At 41.1% G+C, this 26517-nt stretch overlaps 1 protein-coding gene across 3 annotated transcripts in view; it reads right to left on the bottom strand.

Moving 5' to 3' along the window:
* LIPH (lipase H) overlaps positions 1 to 24666 on the bottom strand; it is a 44094-nt gene extending 19428 nt beyond the window's left edge. The window contains exons 1-5 of one of the 3 annotated variants that reach the window (XM_082625820.1): positions 24451 to 24666; positions 8176 to 8543; positions 6852 to 6960; positions 2098 to 2199; positions 135 to 224 (exon numbers count right to left, since the gene is read on the bottom strand). In XM_082625820.1, the coding sequence (XP_082481946.1) occupies positions 135 to 224; positions 2098 to 2199; positions 6852 to 6960; positions 8176 to 8543; positions 24451 to 24499 (718 nt within the window). In that variant the 5' untranslated portion in view covers positions 24500 to 24666. The remainder of the gene's footprint in view (positions 1 to 134; positions 225 to 2097; positions 2200 to 6851; positions 6961 to 8175; positions 8544 to 24450) is intronic. The other 2 variants (XM_082625821.1, XM_082625822.1) reach the window with 2 other exon arrangements.
* Between the last annotated feature and the right edge of the window lie 1851 nt (positions 24667 to 26517).

Genomic DNA, 26517 nt, shown 5'->3' with positions numbered 1-26517 from the left:
TTTATATTTATACCACCTCTATCTTCTCAGGAAATTTGTTTTTGATTAAAAATGATTTCACATAGAATATCAGATTTTTAAAATACGCCTTTTTTAAACCACTATTTTACAAAATATAAAGTATCTGCACTTACCTCCAAATATTGTTTGGGGGCAACCAGGTTGATCCAATCCTCCATTTGGGTAGAAGTCTATGTTTCCTAATGGTTCTCTGTAGCCCAGTGCTAAAAGACAATATACTATGCTTTTATACTGCTTTGAACTTTTCCCATCTCATAGCTCATTTGCCTGTTTAGGATATAGGCAGAGATTGTCTCATTCTTGTCTTTGCTGCTGTTGTCGTTAAACCTATTTAAATATTTTGTCCAAAGTTAGCCAGATAGTTAGAAAGCAGTGATTTCCAAGTAGGAGACTATGAAGCTGGTAACAGAATTTATTTCCCATATTTCTGAAAATGTAAGAGAGTTTGGTCACTCATTCACTGTATGGCTGATAAAATGATATGTTTCATGTTTATATTTGGCTGGAACACTCATTGCTAAGTGCTTCCTGAGCCTCTAATTACATTTGTGTAAGTCTTTAATGAATAAGAAACAGGAAAAAATGAACCTTTACTTAGTAGGAGAAACCTTTAAAATTTGGGGATCTAGGATGGTTAAAAGATTGGAAACTCTTCTAGAAAATGGGGACCTAGAAAATTATAGATTTAATAATTGCTTATTCTCTTTAACCTTCTAGCTCCAAATTAATCAGTAAAATGCTTGATTAAAAGATTATACAAGGACTTCCCTGGTGGTCCAGTGGTTAAGACTCCACGCTTCCACTGCAGGGGGCATTGGTTCAATCCCTGGTCAGGGAACTAAGATCCCACATGCTGTGTAGTGTGGCCAAAAAAAAAAAAAGATTATACATATGTACGTATGTATATATATATATATATATATATATATATATATATACACACACACACACATATATAGTGTATCATTGCAATCATGATAATAGCTATTATATGTTCAGGAAACTACATGTGTCTGTGGGTGTGACACTAGGGGTTTTACACAGATTTCTTCTAATTTTCACAATGTCTGAAAAGTAGCCATTGGTAACTTCAGATGAAGTAAGTTACAGATGAAGATTCTGGGGCTTGGAGGACTTATGGACCAAACATGATACCACCAGAAAGAACCAAACCTGGGATTTGAGTCCACCTCTGCCTTGACTGCAAAGCTTATATTTTTCCTTCAAAATTTGCCCTCTCCAAGAACAAAAAATAAATTACTCTATGCCGTCAAGCATTAAAATATCATTGAGGTACTGCACCTAAGTAAGGTAATACTTTGCAAACTGCATAGTAAGAACACAGCTACTTCACAGAGACACTTCTTCTAAGGCAAACAATTGCTGAATACCACACCAGAGTGCCCACAATAGGCAGTCAAGGGTGTTTCAGGTGGTTGTATCACAAAGGAGATGTACTATTAAATGTCCGCTATGGTCTGTCCCCTCAGCCCTCCCCCAAGTTCCTACTCCAGCTCTTCTCCCAGACATCTGGATATAAAGACCCATCTGTAACATCAGCCCAACCCCCAAGCCATGTACCCAATCCCAGAAATGAAATCAGCACCATGAAAGATAGAAATAGCCAGGAAGATCCACAGAGAGCTAGAGACCTATAGGTGGTTAGAAATGCTCTGTGTGGAGAGACACAACACTTAAACATATCTTTCAGCTTAAGGAAATAATGACAAAGAACCAACAAAAACAGGGAATCATGCATCCAAACCCAGTTGTACTTATGGAAACATTTGTCCACATGGTGTGCAAATAAGCCTGTCCTTGACTGGTCAAGATGATCACTTTAAAAATAACAGGAGACAATGGGAAACACACCTCTACTCTATCAGGAGATCCTGGGTGCCTGCATTAAAGCAGCTTCCCTTCAGTATTCTTGTGGATTTGGAAACTTGCCCGGTAGGAAAAGAGGGAATCTAGAGGAACCTGATCCATCCCTGCATGACAATCCCCCTAGGGGGAGACTCTTTGGGAGTCTGGGGGTGAGAGTGTGGGTGGTCACTGACCCACAAGGAATGTTACCATCAATGTCAGAATGGATGACGTCAACGAACTGTGCATCACCGGGATCTAATCTGTCCTCTGGAGGTCTCCCATTGAATAAAGGGCCTGCAGGGTCCAGACCTGGAAGGAAAACAGAGTCGGCTTGGCAGCCCCATGCCATGAGTCACCTGCAGCCAGGCTTTGGATCCCTCCCCACGAAGATGGCTCACAGGCTGCGGGGCATCCTCGGGTGGGCAAGCACTCACATTCCCATCCTGCTGTGTCAGGCTCCTTTCCACAGCCCTGTATAGCCTTTTCCCACACTAAAGGTGGTTACCCTCACAGCACCCCCTGAGAACTCATCCAGACTCCATCTGGAGGTGTACTATACCTTGTGCAGGGCTCCACGGCAGGGAGTGCACAGATATATGGGGACCAGGGACGGGGATAAACTGGTTCCTCAGGAAAAAAGCATCTAAGGGTACATATAAAAAGCAGACACTGTACTTATCTTTATCTCATTTTAAATAATCTAGAAACTTCACTCAACTTTTCTTTCTTGTTATTAAAAAAAAACTCCTTTATTGTTTCAATTTTTATTCACATTTACCAGCTCACCTGGTCCGCATCACAAAGGAGGAAAGGTAGCTATTGTCATTCCCATTTTACAGATGAATGAACTGAGGTTCAGGGAGGTCAAGTGTCTTAGCCAGGGCCACAGCCTCACAATGCAACCACAGCCTCACAATGCAACCACCTCTCTCTGTTGAGCTTTTGGTTTCATTGAACTGGGTTTGGCAAACTGAGTGGGAAAGTGTGAGACTCACTGGTCAGGCCAGGTATTAGACTAGGTATGGAAGAGGGAAATTAAGTGGGTGCCAGTTCCTGCAGAATTAACCCACCCCATAAATGCCTGAACTGATTTCTTGCTCTTGGTCAGTGTTAGCTGGACATTCCTCACCATTATTATGAAACGTCTGCAAAAACAAGAGAGCAGCTCCTATGATGATGTAACCACAAACTAAAAACAAAACACCAGAGGATCCCAAAGACCTTGCTAACTAGAAACTTACCTGGAGTGAAAAAGGTTTCAAGGGATGTCTCCAAGTTTTTAATCTATGAAGGTCATTTTAAATGACATCCCCTATCCCCCCCCCACCCGCCATGGTATAAAATCCAAGAGATAGCATCTTTGCCTCAGCAGTCCTGGTTCTAACCCCAATCTCTCCATTTCTCCCTGGCCAACACCCTTGCTTCCTTGACGCATGTCTTTATCTGCCCCCTTATTTTATCTCCCTCTGTTCCCCCCCCACCCCCACCCCCCAGCTTTTCTTCCTCTTCTGTCTGCTCCCAACTGAAACTGATGTGAGGAGGAGGTGGATCAACACCCAGGTACCCAAGTCCACAGGTATTCTCTGCACAGAATGAGAAACTCATAACCTTGGAAAGACCTTGCCGGGGAAGCCTCCCCCTCCTCACATGAAACAGCACCATTTCCAGTCTGAGAAAATGAACAGTGAGAGCCTCAGTTTATAGCAACCTCCAGATCCACAGCAGAGATATTGGCTTACCATATAAAATCCAAACCAGGGCAATTTTGAAAGTGATAAGGCTGCTATTAATAATTATGCCAGGACAGAAGACACAAATGAGGACTCTCACAGTAAACGTGGACATATGATCTCCTTAGAGATAAGTCATAGCAAATGAGCAGCTTACACCATCAGCCAAAAATCACAAACTGCCCTAAAAAAAGCTGCATATTCTGTGTGAGCAGAGACCACTGGAATCAGATGGATGTGACATGGAACCCCAAACCTAGCATTAACCAGCTGTGTGATCTTAAGCAGGTGACTTTACTTCTCTGAACCTCAGTTTCCTTATCTGCAAAATAGAGGTAGAATTAATTGCTACTTCAGAAGACTTACCAAAGCACTCTGGGATCTGAATCCAGAATATTGAAATTATTATAGGATAGAAGCAAAAATGACAAAATGGAGCTCTTTCTTGTTGCTCTGTGATCGCCAGAAAAGTGTCTAGCTAGTGATCCCTGGCTTTGATTACAAGATTAACCAGTTTGAGGATTTGCTAAAAGCTCTGGACCTCTCCCCAGGACAGATGTCACACATTTTGCATGCGTTTTCAGGGGCCTCTTACTCCCATCCCCAAGGTCACCATGAACTAACTCTCCAAGGCAGTGCTGTCCAATAGAAACATAATGTGAGCCACATATATAATTTAAAATTTTCTAGCAACCAGTTTAAAAAAGTAAAAAGAAACAAGGAAAGTTGACTTTAATAATACATTTTATTTAACCCAGTATAGCAGAAAATTATTTCAACATGTAGTCAATATAAAAAATTTGAAATTTTTTAATACCTTTCTTTTGTACGTAGTCTTCAAATTCCAGTGTGTGTTTTGCATTTACAGCACATCTCGATTTGCATTAACAACATTTCAGGTGCTCAGTGGCACCTGTGGCTTGTGGCTCCTATATTGGACAACACAGCTTTGTGGTCATTTCTTAAAGTATGGTGTTCAGACCACCTGCATCTTCTGGTTAAAAGTACAGACCGCCGGGAATTCCCTGGTGGTCCAGTGGTTAGGACTCCACGCTTCCACTGCAGGGGGCATGGGTTTCATCCCTGGTTGGGGAACTAAGATCCCACATGCCTCGCAACGTGGCCAAAAAAAATAAATAAATAAAGGAAGTACAGACTCCTGGACACCAAGCCCAGAGATTCCAATTCAGCAAGTCGGCATTGTGTCCAGCACCCCAAGGTGATTTTTGCAAGAATCAAATTTAATGTATTATCAAGTGATGTAGGTACTTGAAATGTTTTTAAACCCATTCATTTCTGCCATCTTCTGTTGAAGAAATTAATGAAAAGTAATACCAGGAAATGTGCCTGGAGAGCAAAAGGAGAAGCAAGAGCAGAAGAAAACAAGGGAAATGGAAGAGATGAAGCAGCCACTCTGGTCTAGATAATTAACAAGCAGAATCACCCAGTTCTTGGGAGTTGAGAGTGAATTATGGCCTTGGGTAACAGGCCAAATTCCCGCCCCTCAATCCAGTGATCCCACTCTGGCAGGGCAGTGGAAGGTGAGTGGAGAAGGGAAATGCTTTTCCCCTGAAACAGCTCTCCGTAACAGGTGAGATTGACTTTGCGGCTCAGAGAGGATGAGGAGTTGGGAGAACATGGGTCCGTCAGAGGAGACAGAAAATTGAGCTGCAGACCGTTGGCTGAGTCCAGGTCACAGAGCAGGGCCACGTGGGCCCAGGGTGGAAGGGAGGTTGGCTCAGGGAATTTCCATGGTCAGAGGCCAGGTTACACTGCATTCCCATCCAAAGTAGTTGTGGGAACAGTTTCACTGGGTGGCTGAGGAGCAAAGTTAGGGGGTGGATAGAGTAAGGCAGTGGTGGGCTAGAGCCCCCCAGCACCAGCACTGGAGAGCAGAGTTTGCTTATCTCTTCCCAAACTGTGTGGTCAGTGATGTCAGGTCAGTAGCTTGAAATCAGCCACAGTGGGAGTATTTACATCATGGAAATCAGCAAATGCTATAAATCTTTTTTTTCTTTTCTTTTTTTTTTTTTTTTTTTTGAGAGCTGATCAGCTTCTAAACACACCACTGGGAAAAGTCCCAGCTCCCAGAGGAGAAGCTCCCAATAGACAAGGAAAACAAGCACACTTGAGCCATCTGTCCTTTGTAGCCATAAGGGAAAATGAATTCTTAAAAAGTAAAGGCATACTGCTTTCTAAAACATTATAGTAATAATTTTAAAAAATTGAAAAAGAGCTTTGCTTCCCTAGGAAAGCAAATAAATAAGATAAGGGCAACCTTGGCCTTTGGGGTGAAAGTGAGAAAAAAAAATAGCCAGGAAAAAGAATGTGACCTCAAGTACCAGAGTTAGAAGAGACACTGGCCAATGTGGGGGTGTGTGTGTGTATGTGAGAGGAACAAAGAGATTTAGGGCAGGGAGTGGTGGTGGGGACATGCCCAGGGCCACATGTCAAATTAAGTAGCACGTTCAGACCCATGGCTCTAAAAGGTTACCTCCCAAATGTAGTTGGTTTGAATCATTTACCTCTCCTCTCCCTCCCTCTGTTCACATCTACCTTCCAGATTTCCTAGATTTGGAATGGCTATCTCAGTGTAAGGATCGATTCTGGGAAAGGTATGGAAGCCTTGAGTCTCTGAAAGAGAAAGCCTCCCTCAGACCTTCATCTGTAGCTATGGAAAGTTACAGAACACTAGGCAAATGAACCCAGCAAGGGAATCTTTGTTTGGAGTTTCACCTGCTGTTGTTTCTGAGGGTTTTTATTCAGCTTTGGCCTGAAAGCCAATATTCACAGAGTAAGCTCCAGACAACGTAATTCCCATTTCATTTTCCTATCATGAGGCTCCAGCTATGCCTGGGGATATATTAAGTATATAGTTCAAACTATCTTGGATTAAATGAAAGGAAGAAGGCCATCTGCTTGGGGCAAAATCCCCATGGGATGTAGCTGTTTTTCTAGCCATAAGAGAAATAAAGTCACCACCAATCTTTTCTATGGCATATACAATTTACAAAGTGCTTTGCACCTATTTTATTAAATAATAAATTTAATATTGCTAAGGTCAATTACTACTATGGTCTTCCCTTTGCACAAGAGGACATTTGCTCAGAGAGGTTAAGTAATTGGAAGAGCTGGCTTTGAACCCAAGGACTAGGATTGCCTGCATCATGCTCCCCCAGGGAACACCCTGAGCAGTCTTGTTACCCTGTGCCCATGCACAGGAAGCCTTACCTGTAATTCTTCCCAGCTGGCCATTGTACATCTTTCCAACAAACCCAGCTACGTGGGCTCCTAGACTTACTCCAATCATGTAAATGTCATCCAGAGAAGCTCCTTCTGCCTGCAATTTCAAGAGGTCCATCGTTATGAATTGTGAGGGGCCAAGGAGTTGATAACATCTGGAGAAATTTCCTAACTGTTGACTTTGGGGAAACATTTCTAGGCACCTTATATCCATTATCTTATTGAAATGTCACAACACCCCGACAAACTAAACGCTATTCCTTTGATTATACTGATGAGGAGACTAAGCCCAGGGTTGAAGTCATCTGCCCAAGGTCAGGCAGGGAGGGCGCAGGGCAGAATTCAAACCGGTCTGTCCAACTCCACACTTATGCCTTCACCTTTGTGCCGTGGTGTCTCCATTCATGCTTCTGCTAGATACCAAGCTGAGACATCCTTAAAACCTTCCCAACCGAGAAGGGCAACCAAACATTTTGATGAACTCCTTTATGTCCATGCTGGCTCAGTTAATGAAGTCACCATGGAGAGGGAAGGAAGGAAAGAAAGGGGCAGGGCACACTGACCATAGTCCTGGGCCAGCCAGTCATGAGTCATTTGAATATTCACTTTCCCGAAGTCTGTGGCTTAAGTAGGAAGCTCATGTAAAATTTATGTCACCCCTGGCCACAGTGGCCACCAGGTGTGACTCTCTAAAGTAGTCCTGATGTCAAGTCACATTTTTTTTTCATACAAAGGACAGTTCATGAGATAGATTAAATTAAATTAAATTTAAGATTTATTTCATCTTTGTTTAAGTCTTCTGAAAACATAAATCATACACAAATCATTCATCAGACCATGTGTATCAGTTTTGGTTTTGGATCATCTGGTCACTAAACTTTTGGCATTTCTAAGAAAAGGAAGAGCTATAGAAGTTGAGGAAACTCTAGGCATTGAAGCCAGGAAACCCCTAGACAGAACCTCTCCTACCCATTAGACACCTTTATGTGAGTTAGAAGAAGCTGCCCCTTCCTCAGGACACTTTGCTGTCATTCACTAGAAAATAATCATGCTAGACATATAAATCTACAATGTCCACAAGGACAGTGGTGCTCTCTTAGATGGGTGCCCTGTGCAGTGCAAAACCGGCACAACCATACGCATGGGCGTCGCCTCGGGCCCTTCCCTTCACCTTCCCTGGGGCTTATTCAGATTTGCAAAACATTGCAAAAATAGTCCTTCTGGTCACTGTAGTTAGCTCTTGGCTTTAAATAGCCAGATATTGAGCCAGTTTCAATTTGGCCCTGAATCATCTAAGAGCATTTTCCCTTACCAGCATTTGGTCGATAAATTCCTTCAAGACTATTGCCACTTTTCTGGTCTTTCTAGAGGCATGGTTGTATATTACAGTTGTAGCTCCTTGATTCCAATCAACAACAACCACGTTCATGTCATCTACAGAGAGCAAACCCTCTACTAAGTCCTCCGTCCAAACTGGAGGAGAGCCTGTCGGCCTGAATCCGTGGACAGTGAAGATGGTTTTCTTGTTCACGTTCAAGTTCCCCAAAACTGTGGAGTTGATGGCTTGTGCGCAGGTCGGGTTTCTCCTTGTGTAGAGCATCAACTTCACATTTAGTCCCGTTCCAACCACTGCACTGTGAAAGCTCAGTTTGGTAAATGAAGGACATGTTTCATCTGTGTCTGAAAATAAAAATTAGATGGCATTGTGACAGTTCTTTCCTTAGTTGGGCATCAAGCAAAAGTGCTGTCCTACACTCTTTGGAGTTCTTTCTATGTGCCTCACGGCACCTAGCAAGAGGCTGGATCTAGTTGAATGAAGTTGTAAAGTCAGACCTGATTCGGAGTTCATAAGTAGTAACTTCTTTTTCACTAATAAAACCATTTTTCCAAATCCTACCCTCTTTCAAGGTCTAACCCAAAAGCCACCTCAACAAAGCCTTCTCTGACTCTCCCAGCCATAATTACTGTCTGTCCTTCAGCCCAGAACTCCCCAAACCCCTCTATGTGCCACACTGACGGCACAATGAAGACATTTTCAGGGATGTATTATGGGTATTTCTGTACATATGTGTCTATCCCACTAGACCAGTCTCCTTGAAATGGTGTCTTGTAATCTTGTGTATCCCTCACAGTGCCCAGCACATGGTAGAGGACTCAATAACAGAATCTGTGGGGTCCAAGCATCTCTTTCCTTGTCTATAGCACCCACCTGGGACGGTGGTAGAGAACATGATGTGCCTTGCCCTGCACCTTTCAGAAGCATCTGAAACTGTTAACCATGGTGGCCTTTCTTGGGCTCTCTCTCTCCTTCTTTGCTCAAGCACCACCTTTAAGCATATGTCCTGCTGACCAGGCTCTAAGAATGGAAAGCCTGGGGATGTAATGGGAACAGCTTAAGATGAGCTGAAAGTAAGAGAATGTTTTATGGCAGAAAGAGAGTGTTTAAAAACATGTTATAGGGACACAGGAACCAGCTTGAAGGGGCTTCTGCTGGCCAGATCTGGGATAGCTTGAGGACAAAATAATTAAGGAGAGTAATGAATGAGAGGCCTTTGAAAGCCAGGAATCCATGATTCCATAACAACTAAATACATAAATAAACAAAGAAACAATACCTAAATGGAGAAGAGAGGAGGACTCTTACAATATAATGCTGAATGCAAACTGATAAATGTGGAATGCATGCTGGAGTTGAAATTCATCATTTTGCAACCATCATAACAAAGATTGGTTAGGCAAGAATCATCAATGGATGCTAAACTGAGGTTGGGGTGGGGATGTGGATCTTGAGGAGGAGCATGATATTTGTATGGTTTTAAAGTGTCTCCCACAGGGACTTCCCTGGTGGTCCAGTGGGTAAGACTCTGTGCTCCCAATTCAGGGGGCCCAGGTTCGATCCCTTGTCGGGGAACCAGATCCCACACGCATACCGCAACTAGGAAGTCCGCACACCATAACTAAAGATCCCACGTGCTGCAACTAAGACCCAGCATGACCAAAATAAATAAATATTAAAAAAAAAAATAAAGTGTCTCACACAGATTGCTCATTAGAGATTAGGGAAGAAATAGTAACTGTAAGATCGAGAAAGTGAACAATACCTTGACAAGGTTATCAAACTTGACATCACCAATGAGGAGCAGATGGATATCATCTGCCTATAGCTGTAATGCACTGGGAAGGACACAGCTTCACCTGTGAAGTGTTCTAGTAGGGAATGCATAGCTGGAATCTAACCATAAGGAAAAATCAGACAAACATAAAATGAGGAATATTCTATTTTTTTAAAAAAGAACCTGTATTCTTAAAAAAAAAAGTCAATGTCATAAATGACAAAGAAAGAGTGGAAATATTCTACATTAAAGGAGACTAAGGCTTCCTTGGTGGTGCAGTGGTTAAGAATCTGCCTGCCAATGCAAGGGACACGGGTTCGAGCCCTGGCCCAGGAAGATCCCACATGCCGCAGGGCAGCTAAGCCCGCGAGCCACAACTACTGAACCTGCGCTCTAGAGCCCGCGCTGCAGCCACGGAAGCCCGCACGCCTAGAGCCCGTGCTCCGCAACAAGAGAAGCCACCACAGTGAGAAGCCTGCCCACCACAACAAAGAATAGCTTCCGCTCACCACAACTAGAGAAAGTCTGCGTGCAGCAACGAAGACCCAACGCAGCTAAAAATAAATGAAGAAAAAAAGAGTAAACCTCTGATCGACATTGGTATCCAGACACAATAATATGATGACTGAGAGGACTATTTTTTAAATTATAATAATTATTATTATTTATTATTATTACTATTATTGTGACCCCCCCACACACATCCTGCTTGATTGAGAGAGAACAGCCAAGTACGAAGTGAACTGGAGCAGCAGACAATCCCTAGCTCCAAGCTGAAAGTGGCCTTTTAGGATTTTCAGGAGAGGGGGCAAGGCCCTAACCATGACCATTCTTCAGGAGAGGGAACAGACTGGGAAGACAGTTGACTTGCAACTGGCCCAAAAAAAGACAAGAGTGCCTTGGGAAACATCTGTTCTGACTTCTTCCAATAAGAATTTAGGAACCATTTGCCCTGGGCCCCTATTCTCAGTGAATCTGCACTTGCACACCCAGGAATTGCTCCTCCCTTATTCTGAGCCTCAGAGTGGCCTTCATCCTGGGGGCCCTACCTTTCCTTCACAACCTGGGTCCATTCATGGATACTTTTACTTGAAACTTCTTGCAAAGGCTCTGGTACTTAGGAGTGAGTGAACTTCCAAAATAGAATGAGCAAAAGAAGCTCAAATAGAAGGTTAGAAATTAAGGAGGCTTTGAAATGCCTCACCCTAGAAAAGATGTGGCTAAAAATTGAGGCCCAAAGTCATACATTCCTCCTTTTACTCTGTACTATCCAGTAGACTGTGCAGTAAAGCATGCTCCCAATGTAAATACTGTCTTTTTTCCCCAGCTTTATTGAGATATAATTGACAAATAAATTGTGTAAGTTTAAGGGGTACAATGTGATGATTTAATATATATATTAAGAAATGATTACATCAATAAGGTTAGTTAACACATTCACCTCACGTAGTTAACTTGTGTGTGTGCGTGTGTGTGTGTGTGTCTATGTGTGTGAGAGGAGAACATTTAAGATCTACTGCCTTAGCAAATTTCAAATATACAATACAATATTGTTAACTATACTCACCATGCTGTGCATTAGATGCCCAGGACTTATTCAGCTATGTAAATATTTTCTCCATCTGTTGGCCCCTTTCATTTTTCTCTTCCTGTAGATGACTTGCCCCAGGTGAACACGGACTGAAACTTATCTGGTGCTTGTAGAACAAGTCCCAGAGTAAATAATTGACTGTTCAATTAGTCATTTTATTGGACAGGAAGAGTCACGGTAGGGCTGAGCCTCTAGGTCTTAGCCATCAGTAAAACTGGGTTTTGTTCCTGGTTGTGTGACTGACTCACCAGGTGGCCTGGGGAAATTATGTCATCTTTCACTTGCTACCTACCTGCCCAAGAAATTTATGCGGTGGAGATTAATTATGAATGAGGTCATACTGGAAAAGATAGAGATCCCTTTCCAAAGAAGGGGACTGCTTAATTACTAGGGTTTGTTCATTTTGAACCAATTGAGCAATATTATGTCAATGTGTCATAAACCATGTGTCTGAGTACTTGGAAGGCTCAGAGATGCATCCTGAAGTTTGAGGCCAGAGCTATTTTTCAGCAGAAACTGCCAACTTTAATGACTATGGAATGGTTCAACCAATCTTTTTGGCTTGCTGAGTCCTTACTAGAAGCCCTTAAAATTGACAGTGACAGAAAGGCAAGAAGGGCAGAACAAATGGATTTTTATTTTTCATTTGATAGAACCACTGTGACTTCAAGTATTTCTAAATGTCTTAGTTATTTTTATAACAGCATTGTGCTCTGGAAAAGGCCATTGCTTTTGCTATGCGGATTGCCCTGTCTCTGTTTTATTCCGTTTATATTTTCTTTCTCATACTGGGATGTTTATAGCCTGCTTTAATTTTTCCTGGCATTGACCTTTATAACTTTATATGAAACACTTAAATCTCTATTTCATGGGATGTCAATGTGTAGCCTGTAGGTCAGAAATAGACTACATGCAGAACTGCTCCAGACTTAGCAATATTTATTCAGATTTATTTAACCTCCAACGTGAACTCCTGGCAAAGAGTTTTGGGCACCTGGAAACTGTATTTCAGACTGTTGTAGGGCATATTTTTAACTTCTGCCATGTGTCCTGCTGCTGACCTTTGTCAGAACAGTTGTCTTTCCTTATTCTACTCTAGTCGTTGCTTTAGTAACTTGAGACAGTATCTAATGACCCTCTGTTATAAATGATGAGGGCATTAGCACACTCAATACTTCTCCCCTCTACCTCCTGATTTTTATTAGTTATAAAATTACTTTTAGTTCATCTGGTGATTCCTTTTTTAGTTTAAAAATAAAATTTAAGCCTCTATTTCCTAGTGTATCAATCACAGAGAGCTTCTATTCTATTTACTGTATCTATTCTAGCTCCTCATTCCCTACCAAGAAAGATAAGAAAGTCACTGCACTTGTATTGCCTCCTGTATTGTATATCCTCCTTGACCTCTTCTTCAGAACACACACATACACACACACTCACACAAACACTGTCAAAATACAGTCAATCCTCTTTGTTCGTGAATTTCATACTTGTGAATTCACCTACGTTAAAATTTATTTGTAACACCCCAAAACAAGTTGTCACCCCTGCTCGGCATCCCAGTAGTTTGGGTGTGCCTCATCCAAGGGATATCCACTCCACTCCCCGGGAAGGAGGGCCGCCCCCTCTCTCCTTTTCCCTTCAGTGGTTTCTCTCCCTCCTCTTCCTCCCTGGTGGCAGGTACACCCTGCCACTTGGGGAGAGGTCAGCAGGGGACCTCTGGTTTTAGGAGGAGAAAACGATTTGACCTCCACTTTTCTCAAATCCAACTATGGCAACAATAAAGCTGATACTTTTAGCCCTGGGTCAATTTCTCAACTGGTTGAAACCCAGATGGAAGAGGAGTATGATTGCCAGTCAGACCTCAGCAGCAGACTGGGAGCCCTTGAGGGCCAAACCTTTCTTATTTTTAATAAATAAAAAGATTACATAATATTTAATACATTAAAAGAAGAATATCTGTGATAAAGCACAGCAATAAACACTCTACCTAAGAACTAAAATAAAACCCAAATGTATTTGTAACCCCCAAAATCAATACTTGAGGGGCTTTTGCAGTTATTCACGGCTAGGTGCTGAGTGGCAAAAAATCTGAGTTGCCCCACACCTCACTCTCAGCTGAGGTCAAACACGGCAACACTCTGCCTTCTTGTTTCAGCTCTCATAGCAAATGTCCTTTAACTGGCCTCTTACTGCCATGTTTTTTGCTTCTTGTGCTTTTTCTTGGTGATTTCACTGTTTAAAATCCCCCAGACACAGTCCTCAAGTGCTGGCTGGCATTTCTAAACTCATGAAGGCTGTGATGTAACTTACAGAGAAAATGTGAGTGTGAGATAAGCTTTGTTCAGGTATGAGTTATAGTGCTGGCCATGAGTTCAACGTTAGCAAATCAACACTATATATTGGGACTTCCCTGGTGGTCCAGTGGGTGGGACTCCATGCCCCCAATGCAGGGGGCCCTGGTTTGATCCCTGGTCAGGGAACGAGATCCCGCATGCATGCCGCAACTAAGAGTTCACATGCCACAACTAAGGGCCCGCATGCTGCAGCAAAGATCCCATGAGCCACAACTAAGACCCGGAACAGCCAAAATAAATAAAGTAGATAAATGAATAAATAAATAAATATTAAAAAACCAAAAACTATATATATATATATATATATATTTTTTTTTTTTTTTTTTTTTTTTTTTTTTTTTGCGGTACACGGGCCTCTCACTGTTGTGGCCTCTCCCGTTGCGGAGCACAGGCTCCGGACGCGCAGGCTCAGCGGCCATGGCTCACGGGCCCAGCCGCTCTGCGGCATGTGGGATCCTCCCAGACTGGGGCACGAACCCGTGGCCCCTGCATTGGCAGGCAGACTCTCAACCACTGCGCCACCAGGGAAGCCCAACAATATATATTAAATAAGGTATCTTTAAACAGAAACACACATAAAATAAGATTATGTATTGATCGGTCAACTAAAACGTCATAAGCAGAGGCTCACAGGAACCTAACCCTATATTCCCTCTAAGAGCAATGGTTCAGTAACTGCTACTTCAGTGCTTGTAGCGCCTTTACAGAACATGAACTACTGTGAATAAAGATGAAGTGTATATAAAAATTATCTTCTGGGACCATATTTCCCTGGCTATGTAGTTTTAGTTCTATAATATACGAGATTATTGCTCACAGTGAGTCCTTTTCCTAGCCTTCTCCATTCACCCCTGGGTGACTGGCTCTTGCTGTCTTTTCAAGACAGGCTAGTGGATGGTCCTTCACCCATCCCCAACTCTGCTCATGGGATGAGAAACTTGAGTGGGGGACAGAACCAGCCTCAGGAATGAGCTGCTCTTGGCTTAACCCTCAGAAGCTCTGGGGCTGGTAGAAACTCTTGCTTTCTTCAATAGGACAATTTTATCATTTTTCTTTTGTTCGATTGTTTGGAGACATTCCTGGATTCAGTTTGGTTAGTTATAATTAAAGTTGACTCTTTTCTTTTTTTTTCAATTAAAAAAAAGTGGCTAGTGGGTAATATAGTTCCTAAGTTTATTCATATCTGTAAATGAATTCCTTGGCCTAAATGATGCTGTGGCTTTAAATAATATGCTTTCCTACTTCCTCCTTGTGTTGAATTCCACTCCAGAGAACTTTTCCCCTTAAATGTTACTTGTCTTTTTCCTACCACAAACTTGAAGCATTCTTTCCTTTTCTGAAATAACTTCCCCCACTAGCACAGAAACTCCAAGATGACTGATCTATTTGTCCATTTATCCATTCTTATGTTCCCAGTGCCAAGAACAGGACCTGGCTTGGAGTTGGCTTCAATAAATGTTTCCTGAATAAATGAATATCAACCTGTTAACACATTATTCAGCCATTCAGAATGAGCCTTATAAATACTATAAGGAGTGTATGATGTAATGTTTATAAAATAAATGAAGTATGAAATGGTACATGCATTATGTCTGAAACTATGTAAAAATATATCTGTAGGTGACAGGCCTGGAAAATCATATGCAAACAACAATGGGTCATGCACTCCACTTCCAATGTTCTTTGTTTAAAATTGCCTCAGGTTATTAACCCTTTTCCTCTCAGAATTAATAACATTTTAAAAAGAAAACATTACACTTATCTTATTTTGGACCATGTTACAAATTAGTTTAAGCTCCTCTGAGGGCAGGCACTGTATTGTTTTCAGTCTAGTATTACGTCCCCAGCACGAAGCTCAGGAACTTGTCTTGTCTTTGGGCCTGAAATTCTCAGGCAATTTGGAGAACATGCAAGGACTAGATATATGTGAATAGCAAATTTGTTAAATTTCTTCACCCTCATAAATATAGTTCTTTACATTTTACTTTATGTTGGTATTACTAAAATGATTAACTACTATGTATGCCTTCAGAAAGCAAACCTCTTGTTGGTTATTTTGTTGTTTTGTTACAAAGTCAAGTTTGCTTAGAGGTAGTTTTAACAGCCCAATCAAGAACCACAGAACGTGTTAAACTGGTTTCTAAACCTTAACCTCTTCTACTAGAGTTTATTTGAAACAGGAGAAGCTCTGCCTTTCTTCTTCAGACTACTTTGAAATTCAATCCCTCTGAAATGCTGTTTCCTGTTGACAACTGGAAAATTACAATTGGATGGGTGATGTCTGCCATCCTGTGATGAATTCAGACCCCTATGTAGGGCAGGCCTGATTATCATTTACTGTCTTCCCTCTGTTAAATTAAAAGAAACATATTCAAGTAGGATGTCAGGGAAATCTGGCTATAGCATCTTCAGATATAACATATTTGTGCCTGAGATATTTTCTTATAATCCAGTGCATGACTGCCCACAGGCCAAATCCAGCCATGCTCATTAGCGTACTGCCTATAGCTGTTTTCCTGCTATAAGGCAAAGATGAGTAGTTTAACAGTGACCACTGGTCCACAAAGCTGAAAATATTTACTATCCGGCTCTCTACAGAAGTTTGCCAACCCTGGTCTAATGTCTTAAACAAAAACACAACACAGTTTTGGAAAGAGCTTGGGTTTTGGAGACAAACCTAGGTTTGTGGTTCAATTCCATTGCCTACTAGCTATGTGACCTCTGGTAATTAATTACCCAACCTCTCTAGGTCTCAGTTTTGCATGTGTAAAATGATCATAGTAGTGCCAATCTGTCAGGCAGTGCTTTGCAGAGCCATATTGAGCCCAAGGCAAAAGAAAAACCACACCATATAAATGTACATATTTATATAAATACATATTTATCAAAATATCCTCCCATATTTTGAAACAAGCGAAAAATAGACCTTCATTATTTAATCTGTTCATACACCATTGTCAACCCTTATAAACTGCCTAGCAACGAAGTGAGTTGTCATGGACCCAGGAATTCCAGCCAAGTGGAGATGATTTCTCCTGTTGTACAATAACACAGACTTGTAAAACAATCAATAGTATATCTTATTAAAATTTTTGACATTTTGTTCATCATATATTTGCAATGATTTTTGATCTTTTAAAAATATTGCATTAAAATATCATCTATGCATTATATTATGCATTATTAATGATATGCAGATTAGTTTGCATTAAACATTAAATGGTAGTAAAATATTATTTATTTATTAAAATATCACTTAAATGTTGCATTAAAATATCACAAAAATAAAATATTTTTATTGCATTAAAAAGTCATAAATATAAGGGCCTCCCTGGTGGCGCAGTGGTTGAGAGTCCGCCTGCCGATGCAGGGGATACGGGTTCGTGCCCCGGTCTGGGAGGATCCCATATGCCGCGGAGCGGCTGGGCCCGTGAGCCATGGCCGCTGAGCCTGCGCGTCTGGAGCCTGTGCTCCGCAACGGGAGAGGCCACAACAGTGAGAGGCCCGCGTACGGGAAAAAAAAAAAAAAAAAAAAAAAAAAAAAAAAGTCATAAATATGACTGATCTTGATGACTATTTTGGTGTCCCTTCCACCCTTAAATTTTGCACCTAGTGAGTGCCTCACTCACCTCACTGTAATCCCAGCCCTGCCGTCAGGACTGATGTGAGAATGAGAGAAAATGCCTATGAAGTATCTAAAGCATTACATGATGCATAATAGATGCCAAAAAACTAGTAATTGATGATGATGATGTTGATGATAAGTTTGGTTAATAGTATCGATCTTTTAGGGTTGTTATGAAGACTAAATAAAATAAGTAAATCACAGTGTGGGATTTGATATAAAATAAGTGCTCAATAAATTCCTTCCTTCCATCTTTTTTTTTTTTTTTTTTTTTTTGGCTGTGTTGGGTCTTTGTTGCTGCGCGTGGGCTTTCTCTAGTTGCAGAGAGCAGGGGTTACTCTTTGCTGCAGTGCACGGGCTTCTCATTGTGGTGGCTTCTCTTGTTGCGAAGCACAGGCTCTAGGCGCGTGGGCTTCAGCAGTTGTGGCTCATGGGCTCTAGAGCGCAGGCTCAGTAGTTGTGGCACATGGGCTTCACTGCTCTGCAGCATGTGGGATCTTCCCGGACCAGGGCCTGAACCCATGTTCCCTGCATTGGCAGGTGGATTCTTAACCGCTGTGCCACCAGGGAAATCCCCCTTCCATCATTTTAGTTTCCTTAATCCAACCAAGGATTTGGAAAAGGGAAGCTTTTTTTTTTTTTTTTTTTTTTTTTTTTTTCTGTACGCGGGCCTCTCACTGCTGTGGCCTCTCCCGCCGCGGAGCACAGGCTCCGGACACACAGGCTCCGCGGCCATGGCCCGCGGGCCCAGCCGCTCCGCGGCATGTGGGATCCTCCGGGATCGGGGCACGAACCCGCGTCCCCTGCATCGGCAGGCGGACTCTCAACCACTGCGCCACCAGGGAAGCCCTGGAAAAGGGAAGCTTTATTAGCCAGTATACAGGTGACAGTGCTTCTCCCTGGCCAGAGAACTGTGTTTGTTTCTGGCTGTGTCATTAACAAGATAAAATAAACAACCTATTTGGGTCATCAGTTTTCTCATTAAAATGAGGTGTTGGTTCCTCATTCCTTAGCCATTTAGCTAACTCTAGCATTCCTTTTAGAAATGAAATTCTAAGATCTGCAAACTAACTTATTTGAAAGGATGCCTCTTGCATCTACTTAAGAAAACAAATTTCCAGGACTTTCTTACAAACCAAAGACAACCCTAATCTAAAAAAATTAATATATCAAGAAATTTCCTTTTTCTTAAATTTTAATTAAAAGACCTGAAAATAACCATACTTTACTCTTGTAATTAGAATGTTGGTCAGATAGGTGTTTTCTCACCTTTATATCAATCAGGGTGTTTTTGCTATTAAATACCTGTTAGTTAACAAACATAGTTCCACATGCTACAATAAGGATGAGTCTTGAAAACAATACAATAAGTGAAAGATGCCAGTCACAAAAGACCACATATTATATGACTCTATTCATATGAAATGTCCAGAATAGGGAAATCTATAGAGACAGAAAGTAGATTAGGGCTACTTAGGGCTGGGGGATGAGGGGAGATGGAGAGATGGGGTGCAATAGTTAAAGGGTACTGGGTTCCTTTTTGGAGTCATGAAAGTGTTCTAAAATTGACTGGTGACAGTTGCACATATCGGTGAATATATTAAAAAACACTTTAAGTGGGTGAACTGTATGGTATGTGTATTATATCTCAATAAAACTGTTTCTTAAAAATGGCTCCTGGGCCTCCCTGGTGGCGCAGTGGTTGAGAGTCCGCCTGCCAATGCAGGGGATACGGGTTCGTGCCCCGGTCTGGGAGGGTCCCATATGCCGCGGAGCGGCTGGGCCCGTGGGCCATGGCCGCTGGGCCTGCGCGTCCGGAGCCTGTGCTCCGCAACGGGAGAGGCCACAACAGTGAGAGGCCCGCATACCGCGAAAAAAAAAAAAAAAAAAAAAAAAATGGCTCCTGTAATTTCATGCTTTCATGGAAACAGTGAAAAAAAAAAAGACGAAAAGTCTTTTGGAGGTGACTGGGCAGAAGTTTCCCTTTTTCTGTCGCAATCAAATCAGGCTCCCAGTTTTCCAATTTGTTTTCTTTCCCCTTGGAAACTGAGGTTGATAGACCTTCATTTTCTACCACTACAGACTAAATAAAGCACCCCTGCCCTTCCGCCACCCACACTGGTCAGTCTGTTGGCTGTGAGGGAGGGACTGTAGCTGTTCCTGTGCAAAACAAATCACTTTTATTCTCAGACTTAGGGATTAATATAGCTGTTATTTTGTTTTACCTTTACCACATAAAATTGGGTTGGTTAGACAAAATGCCCTCTTGGTTGGAAAGATTATCCCTAGCTTTTATCTACCAGCTATGTTTCTTTAGGCTACAGCCAAGAAAACAGGGAGACATTTGTTTCCCTAGATTGACTTATTTTATATGAGTCCCAGTTGGATAGAAAAGTGTGATTCCCTCAGACTGATCACTGACAACCTTGCTTCCTTTCTGATGAAACTTCCAAGGGATCCTTTGGCTCTGTATTCGCAAGACACACTGCCCTGCAGCTAAATAAAGCTGCCCATGCTATCTCAGAGTCATGCTCAGTTCTGACTTTTTAGCTTCTACCTGCCTTTGGAGGAATGATTTCAGCTCCCACAACTCTGATTGGGGGAAAACTCCTGCAGAAAGAGGAAACTCCTCATTCATATCCGAAGAGGTGTCTATGAAGAGAGAAGATGGAATTGTAGATAGAAATAAGCCACCAAGGAAGCAATTGTGAGTGGGGTGAGAAGAGAGTTGGTTGTGAGATTCTATGAGAGTCAATGAGCAAAACCTCTCAATATGGCTGAGTCAGTTTATTAAAAATGAAATTATCGGGCTTCCCTGGTGGCGCAGTGGTTGGGAGTCTGCCTGCCGATGCAGGGGACACGGGTTCGTGCCCCGGTCCAGGAGGATTCTGCGTGCTGCGGAGCGGCTAGGCCCGTGAGCCATGGCTGCTGGGCCTGCGCGTCCGGAGCCTGTGCTCCGCGACGGGAGAGGCCGCGGCAGTGAGAGGCCCGTATACCGCAAAAAAAAAAAAAAAAAAAAAAAAAAGGAAATTATCAGTTTCTCTCAGACCCATGGTTGGTGAAGTTTAGTCTACTAATCTCCAACCCCCAGTGACAGCGGTGAAATTCCACCTAATTTCACCTTGCTGCCTCATATCCAGGGCCCTGACTCACACTTCTTTCATGTCAAGTTTTGGGCTCCGAGGCGGGCTCAAGCTCTCATTATCCCCACCTCCAAACACGACACAAATGTGTATGAATAACTTCTTTAGAACAGAGGTCCACAGACAGGTATATTGACTCCATGCAGCCTGAAAATATTTACTGAGATTCAGACCTAGATTAAGGGATACACTGTTGAGTATTTTGCCTGCCGGGTGGTGGATGCCAGTCAGTGTCCAGGACACACAGCTCACCACATGTTAACTGATGGAGTTAGGAGCTTTCCAGAAACTCACGTTTGAGCACACTCTTAGGCTTGCCTGTAAACACTGTTCTGCAGGAACTTCAAAAAGTCTCAGAAATAAACATCTCTTTAGCCCAGAAACTTTGACTTGGAGAGATTAGAAAATGAGCTGGACTCCTACTTTGAAGAGAGAAGGAGAAGGGGGAGGTGACATGTCCCTACAATGAAATTCTATTGATTTTTTTTATGCAGAGAACCACACTGAATTTGGCACTAGAAATCCATCCTGAGCCAGATTGTGACGGGTTCACAGTTGGCCAGAGCCCAAACTGCTGGAATATCTTTGTTTCTCTTTTACCCAAGGTGGAGACAGGCAAGAAGCGTACAGGCCAAATGCCCTCTTGGTTGGAAGGACATCTTTACGTTTAACCACCAGCTTGTATTTCTTTAGGATATAACCCAGAAAACAAATGAGATGCCTGATTTCCTCACTCTCATCTCTTAATCATGTGCATAAATATGCACATTCACACTCCACCCCCTCACTCACCTTTGTCTCCTCTGTGTTGGAGAAGGATGAGTCACACACACACACACACAGAGTTATAAATCAATCTGAAGAGAGCTTCCAATATCCGAGGAAACAATTCTCTCTCTAATTTTGGCACTGAGCTATTTTCTCTAGGAAAATATCTACCTAGTTTTACACAAGTTGCCACAGGACAAAATATCGATGGCAGAGTAACTTTTAAAAATACTTATGACAGGGACTACTCTGGTGATGCAGTGGTTAAGAATTTGCCTGCCAATGCAGGGGACACCAGTTCAAGCCTCAGAGCAACTAAGTCCGTGCACCACAACTACTGAGCCTGCGCTCTAGAGCCCACAAGCCACAGCTACTGAGCCCGCATGCCTAGAGCCCGTGCTCCGCAACAAGAGAAGCCACCGCAATGAGAAGCCCACACACTGCAACGAAGAATAGCCCCCGCTGGCTGCAACTAGAGAAAGCCCGCCCACAGCAAGGAAGACCCAACGCAGCCCAAAATAAATAAATAAATAAATTTTAAATAAATAAATAAAATACTTATGACAAGCAGCCTTAATTTAGAAGAATACTTATCAGCCTGTGTTCCTTGAACCACCTACAAACTGAAACACCTCGCGAGTTTGTTTGAAATGCAGATTCCAGGACCTCACCCCAGACCCAGAGTTTGGATCTCTGGAGATAGAGTCTCTGCATTTTTAGCAAATTCCCCAAATGATTACAGTGCACACTAGAGTTTGCTAGCCATTGCTTTGTACACTAGTAAGAGTACGGCAAACATTCCTATCATGATTTCACAAAGGTTAGAACAACAAAATAAAAATCTCTGAAAGTAAGTGACTTGTATTCTTGGGATTTCAGAGTCACATCTTAATCACTTGCTAATTTTTGGACTGCAAACCAAGGAAGGGAAAAACAAAAAGTCAATGTATTTGTGATCGATACTTTCTGCATATTATTCAACACCCTCCCCCATGAAAGTTCTCAGTTCACGGTTTTGCAGATACTGAGAAGTACGGATTTAGCTTACAGCTATAATTATGTTTTTTATATTTATTCTTTCTAGCTATGGAAGTTTATTGTGATGTATATCTATCTGCTTAGATTCTATCATGCAGCAGTGGGTCTTATGGAATGACTTAAAACAAGGCTTTACTGATGAGATAACATTAAGTAAAAAGGCAGGTCAATGGTTACCAGGGGAAAGGTTGGGGAGGGATAAATTGGGAATTTGAGATTAACTGATACACACTACTATATATAAAATAGATGAACAAGGACCTATTGTATAGCACAGGGAACTATATTCAGTATCTTGTAATAACCTACAATGGAAAAGAGTCTGAAAAAGAATATGTATATATACGTATATATATGTATATATATATATGAACTGAATCACTTTGCTGTACACCTGAATCATTGTAAATCAACTATACTTCAAATTTTAAAATTAATTAAAAAATACATTTTTTTAAAAAGGCGGGTCACAAAAAATTAAGTTCCAGCTTTGTAAACTGAGATATATAATGGGAGACTGGAAGAAAGTACTCACAGATTACCATCAGGTTTTTGTGTTAAGGTTAGTTCCCACTCCCCTTAAGCTATCTCTAAATTTATTTTATTTTTTAAAATTTTAGGGACTTCCCTGACAGTCCAGTAGTTAAGACTCCGTGCTTCCACTGCAGGGGACAAGGGTTCTATCCCTGGTCCCCTCAGGGGCCGGGGATACCCCATGCCTCACGAACAAAAAAAAAATTTTTTTAAGTGATAATACACACAAACTTTAAAACGTTGAATTCTCAATTTAAAATATCATCACTAGTTTAATTTTAACTTACTATTAAATCAACTTCAAAAGCACAAATTAAGAAAAAGTTATTTATAAGCCTGAAATCCTAATACAGCTATATCAATTTTCCATTTCCCTTCTAAACTTTATTTGCAGGCATACACACATCATTTTTGCATAGTTGTAATCTTAGTTTATCTACAAAATTGAGTTCTGCTTTTTTGACTTTGCATTATGTTATAAACATGTTTGCACATTTCTGCACAGCTTCAGAATTATTTTAAAGGCTACATATTTTTAAAAGTTGTTACATTGTACTTTATCCATTCCTGTATGTAGGAACATTTCTGCTGTATCTAGTTTTAACTTATTATAAATAACAGAGTTAGAATCATTCTTTGTAAATAGGTTCTTTGTTTTTCTTTTACAAGATATTTCTTTAGAACAAATTCCCAGCAATGGTTTTACTAGTTTCAAAGGGCATGAACATTTTTATGGGTCCTAATATATAACATAGTTCCCTTCAGAAAAATTGTACCAGTCTTCATTACAATAAACTATGTGAAAAAGTACTGGATTCCTAAAAAGCTGAGAAGTGTTGAGCTTTTCTTTAAAAAACAAAAAAAGGATTTCACTTTATTTTTATTACCTTGCTGTGTACATTACTGTTTTAATTTTTATTCCATTATGATTAACAATTTTAAGTAATCAATATGCCAGGCACCATTCCAAGAGGTTTACACATATAAAATCATGGTTTTTTTTAAATAAAAATAATTTAAATAAACACGATGCATGAAAGCTGTAAAAACCTGTCCTCTCTGTATTAGATATTATAATAAAATAAAATTTAAAATTCTCAGAAAATAAATGATCTTATTTCATAGAAGTGGAAAGGCACAGAAAAATGAACTATGAAAGAAAAAATACTAGATTTTTCAGCATATTTAAGTTTTGTACATCAGAAGAACAGGCTAATTCAAAGGAATAATAGTTTCTTTTACTACTGAGGAAAAATGAAGTTTTTTCAGAATTCAAATTTCACTTAATCCATATCTTCTTTCCTGAAAAATCGCTGTGTGAAACTTAAAAAGTCCAGTGAAGGAACTGGGATGATAAAATGACAGTTACACTAAATATTTTTTAAATAATTAAGAAAACCATTCAATATATGACCAACCTGATCTCACCAAGCACATCAAACTGATGAGGAAGTATAATCTCAGCATATGGAAACTGGAGACAGTGTGTGTCGCATTCACAAGAAGAATGATTTCCTTCCCAGAGTCTCAGACTTTCCCCTCAGAGAGAGCTCAGATAACTAACCCAGAGGTGTGGTGACAACAGGAAGTTCCCAAGAGACTGCAGGCGGGTCCCAACCCTTTCAGGGTATGTGACTCCTCCCCTTTTCAATAAAAGGTCAGGTACATTTCTGCTTACACAATTTTATGCATATCTTGATATTACGTATGTGCAGAATGATGAGTTCAAAATAGTTTCATTCTTTGTGGGCAGTTTATTAGCCGTTTGGCTTGGTGTGTTGAAATCAAGTGTGATTTGAGACATTTTCCCCTCTTGTTTTTGTGAATGAAACAAATCCAGTTAGTCTTCTGTTGACCTGTGTATACAAAACTACTCTTTGTGTTCATTTACACACTTATTTCTCAGAGGGCAGTCTTCAGATTTTATTAAGAACATTTTAAGTCTAATCAAGTACCTATATTTGTAAAAATATGCTTCAGATTAAAGGCAACTTTTAAAATGGTACTATACATCTTTATTTTTTCCCATCTCTCTCTTAGTTCTTCTTCTTCCTTCTTCTTCCTCCTCCCCCTCCCCTTTCTCCCCCTCCCCTCCCCCTCCCCTCCCCCTCCCCTCCCCCTCCCCCTTCCCTCTCCCTCCCTTCCCTTCTTCCTCCTCCCCTTCTTCTCCTTCTCCTTCTTCTCCTTCTTCTTCTTCAAGGAAAAATAGATGAAAAAGCTTTAAATAGAGAACAAGACCAGAATCCATCCACCTCAAATTTGGAAGTAACTAAATTTGTGCTCCATAGCTACACGGGAATTTAATTCTCTCTCTGGTAGAAGTACTTGCAACACTTACTCAGGCTTGTGATGGTGGTCCGAAGAACTGAAAAATAGATGAATAAATGCAGAAACAACTTAAGAATACATTTTCATCCAAAGCATAGGCAAAATTCACTAGTCATTTAGCATTGTTTATGAAGTGACAGCATCTCTCATAAGTTTATCAGTTTTCTCATATAAGTTTGAGAAATTATATGAGAAATTATATGAGAAATTATACTCATATAATTCTCTGCACCTGCACCCCATTCCTAGTAGGAAGTAGATTCTAGCAATGCTCTCCAAGTAATCAATACATCAGAATCACTGGGGGAACTTTTAAAAGTATCGTATATGGATTTCTATGACACACCTCAGACCTAATGAATGCCAAGATTCCCTACCAGTGGTCCACTGACCTGGGTTCAAATCCCATGTCTTCTACTCACTAGTTGAGTGGCCTTAACCAAAACATTTAAGTTCTCTAACTCTTCATTTTCTCCACTGTAGAATGAAGATGATAAAACTACACATCTCACCACGTTGTTATATGGATTAAATGAGATATTGTATGTCAAGTTCTTGGCACTGTGCCTACTACCAAGGGTAGATGCACTCACCACTTGGTAACTGTTGTTATTACCTAACTGGTCACACAGTCTGCACCTTTTCCTCCCCTCAGAAGGTGAGCCACACAGTACTAAGAAGGATTAGGTGGACAAACTTTGTGGGAATGTAGGAATGAAGAGGACCTTTTAGCAGTGATGTTTCAGGTGAATAATTTTAGCCAGCACTTGTCTGTTTGATATTTTGTCTCCTGCTTGGAGAACTAAATTAAGGATACATAAATAAGAAAACCAAATAGGTGGCCTGTTAGTTTTTTTTTTTTTTTTTTTTTCCATTTGCAGTGAGCTTTACTAATTTGAAAACTGCCCTCTGGAACAAATGGAGAATTGTTTCACATTCTGTTAGGAACGTGTTATGGAATGCATTGCCCCTGTTGGCTCAGTGTACTTGCCTGATAAAATTTGTTGAATTCCTATCAGTTTTAGTACCATGCCAAGTGTTTATCTAGACAGAGCCAATGTACATTTTTCTGGAAACTAGCCAATTATAGGAATAAGAATCATTTCCGTTGGGAGGCCTCTTTGTGTTACTATTAATGATTGTCCTGCTGGGGGCAC

This window comes from Mesoplodon mirus (assembly GCF_964341445.2).
Source record: "Mesoplodon mirus genome assembly, chromosome: 6".
Taxonomy (NCBI): domain Eukaryota; kingdom Metazoa; phylum Chordata; class Mammalia; order Artiodactyla; family Ziphiidae; genus Mesoplodon; species Mesoplodon mirus.
The sequence above is the reverse complement of the archived record's forward strand: the minus strand, read 5'-3'. Positions and strand labels throughout refer to the sequence as shown.